The following is an 866-nucleotide window of genomic DNA, read 5'->3' as shown; positions in this document are numbered from 1 at the left end:
AATTTAATAGCAAAAACTTATTGGAGATGAGAGAGCGTGTTGTACGAACCTGTTACAACATGGATCTGTAAAAAGCAGAGTAGGATTTGTATTAAAAACTGAACTGATGTCTCACCTGTTGACTTTCTGCAGCCACACAGCAGCAGGTTACATGCTGTTACATGGGTTTGTATTGCAAATTGTTCTATTGTTGCAACAGTAGATGTAATTACATCAAAACACACTTGTCTGTCGACTAATGAGAGTGTAATCAAATATATGAAGGAAAAGATCTCACCCTTTGAATTTCTGTAGCGAAAAAACAGCAGCAGGAGAACGATCAATACTATTCCACAAACCGGCCCAACGATCAGCAACACAGGAAATGAAGAGCTTTCAGGTCTTGGCACAGCTACAGCAAATATTAAATACTAATTTAGTTAATGAAATTATCAAGAAATGGACAGTATTAATGGTGGACTTCACTTTACAGAAATGACAAAATCCTTTAAAAAATAAAACAGGTGACTTCAAGTCTTCAAGATAAATCTCTAAAACAATTTATTTATTTTAATTTAAGAAAACCTGCATCTACATCTGCAGCACATACACATGAATATACTATATGTTGACAGTGTTCCTTTGTCAGAGCAACACACTTCACAAAATACAAAAAGAATCAAATATTTGAATCCTACTCACCTTTAACTGACATCCAACTCTGTGCTGACACTTTTCCTGAGGACTGACACTTGTAGAAACCTTCATCTGACTGTGACACTGCAGAGATATTCAGCTCCACTCTGGAATCATTTTGGATGAGTTTGTCATTCTGATAGAAAAACACACTGGAAATATTTCTCTCTGTCCTGAGTTTACAGCCAAGA

At 35.9% G+C, this 866-nt stretch overlaps 2 protein-coding genes across 5 annotated transcripts in view; both read right to left on the bottom strand.

The window, feature by feature from the left end:
* Window positions 1-866, bottom strand: part of LOC111647239 (Fc receptor-like protein 5) — a 32148-nt gene that overhangs the window by 1442 nt on the left and 29840 nt on the right. The window lies entirely within an intron of this gene.
* Window positions 1-866, bottom strand: part of LOC111647181 (paired immunoglobulin-like receptor B) — a 13863-nt gene that overhangs the window by 92 nt on the left and 12905 nt on the right. The window contains exons 11-12 of the mRNA XM_087171291.1: window positions 682-854; window positions 278-391 (exon numbers count right to left, since the gene is read on the bottom strand). Coding sequence (XP_087027417.1) covers window positions 278-391; window positions 682-854 — 287 coding nt within the window. The remainder of the gene's footprint in view (window positions 1-277; window positions 392-681; window positions 855-866) is intronic.

Source organism: Seriola lalandi, unplaced genomic scaffold, assembly GCF_002814215.2.
Source record: "Seriola lalandi dorsalis isolate HSWRI2012SDOR001 ecotype SW California unplaced genomic scaffold, Sedor1 jcf7180002054983, whole genome shotgun sequence".
Classification (NCBI taxonomy): domain Eukaryota; kingdom Metazoa; phylum Chordata; class Actinopteri; order Carangiformes; family Carangidae; genus Seriola; species Seriola lalandi.
This window is presented reverse-complemented; position numbering and strand designations above follow the sequence as displayed.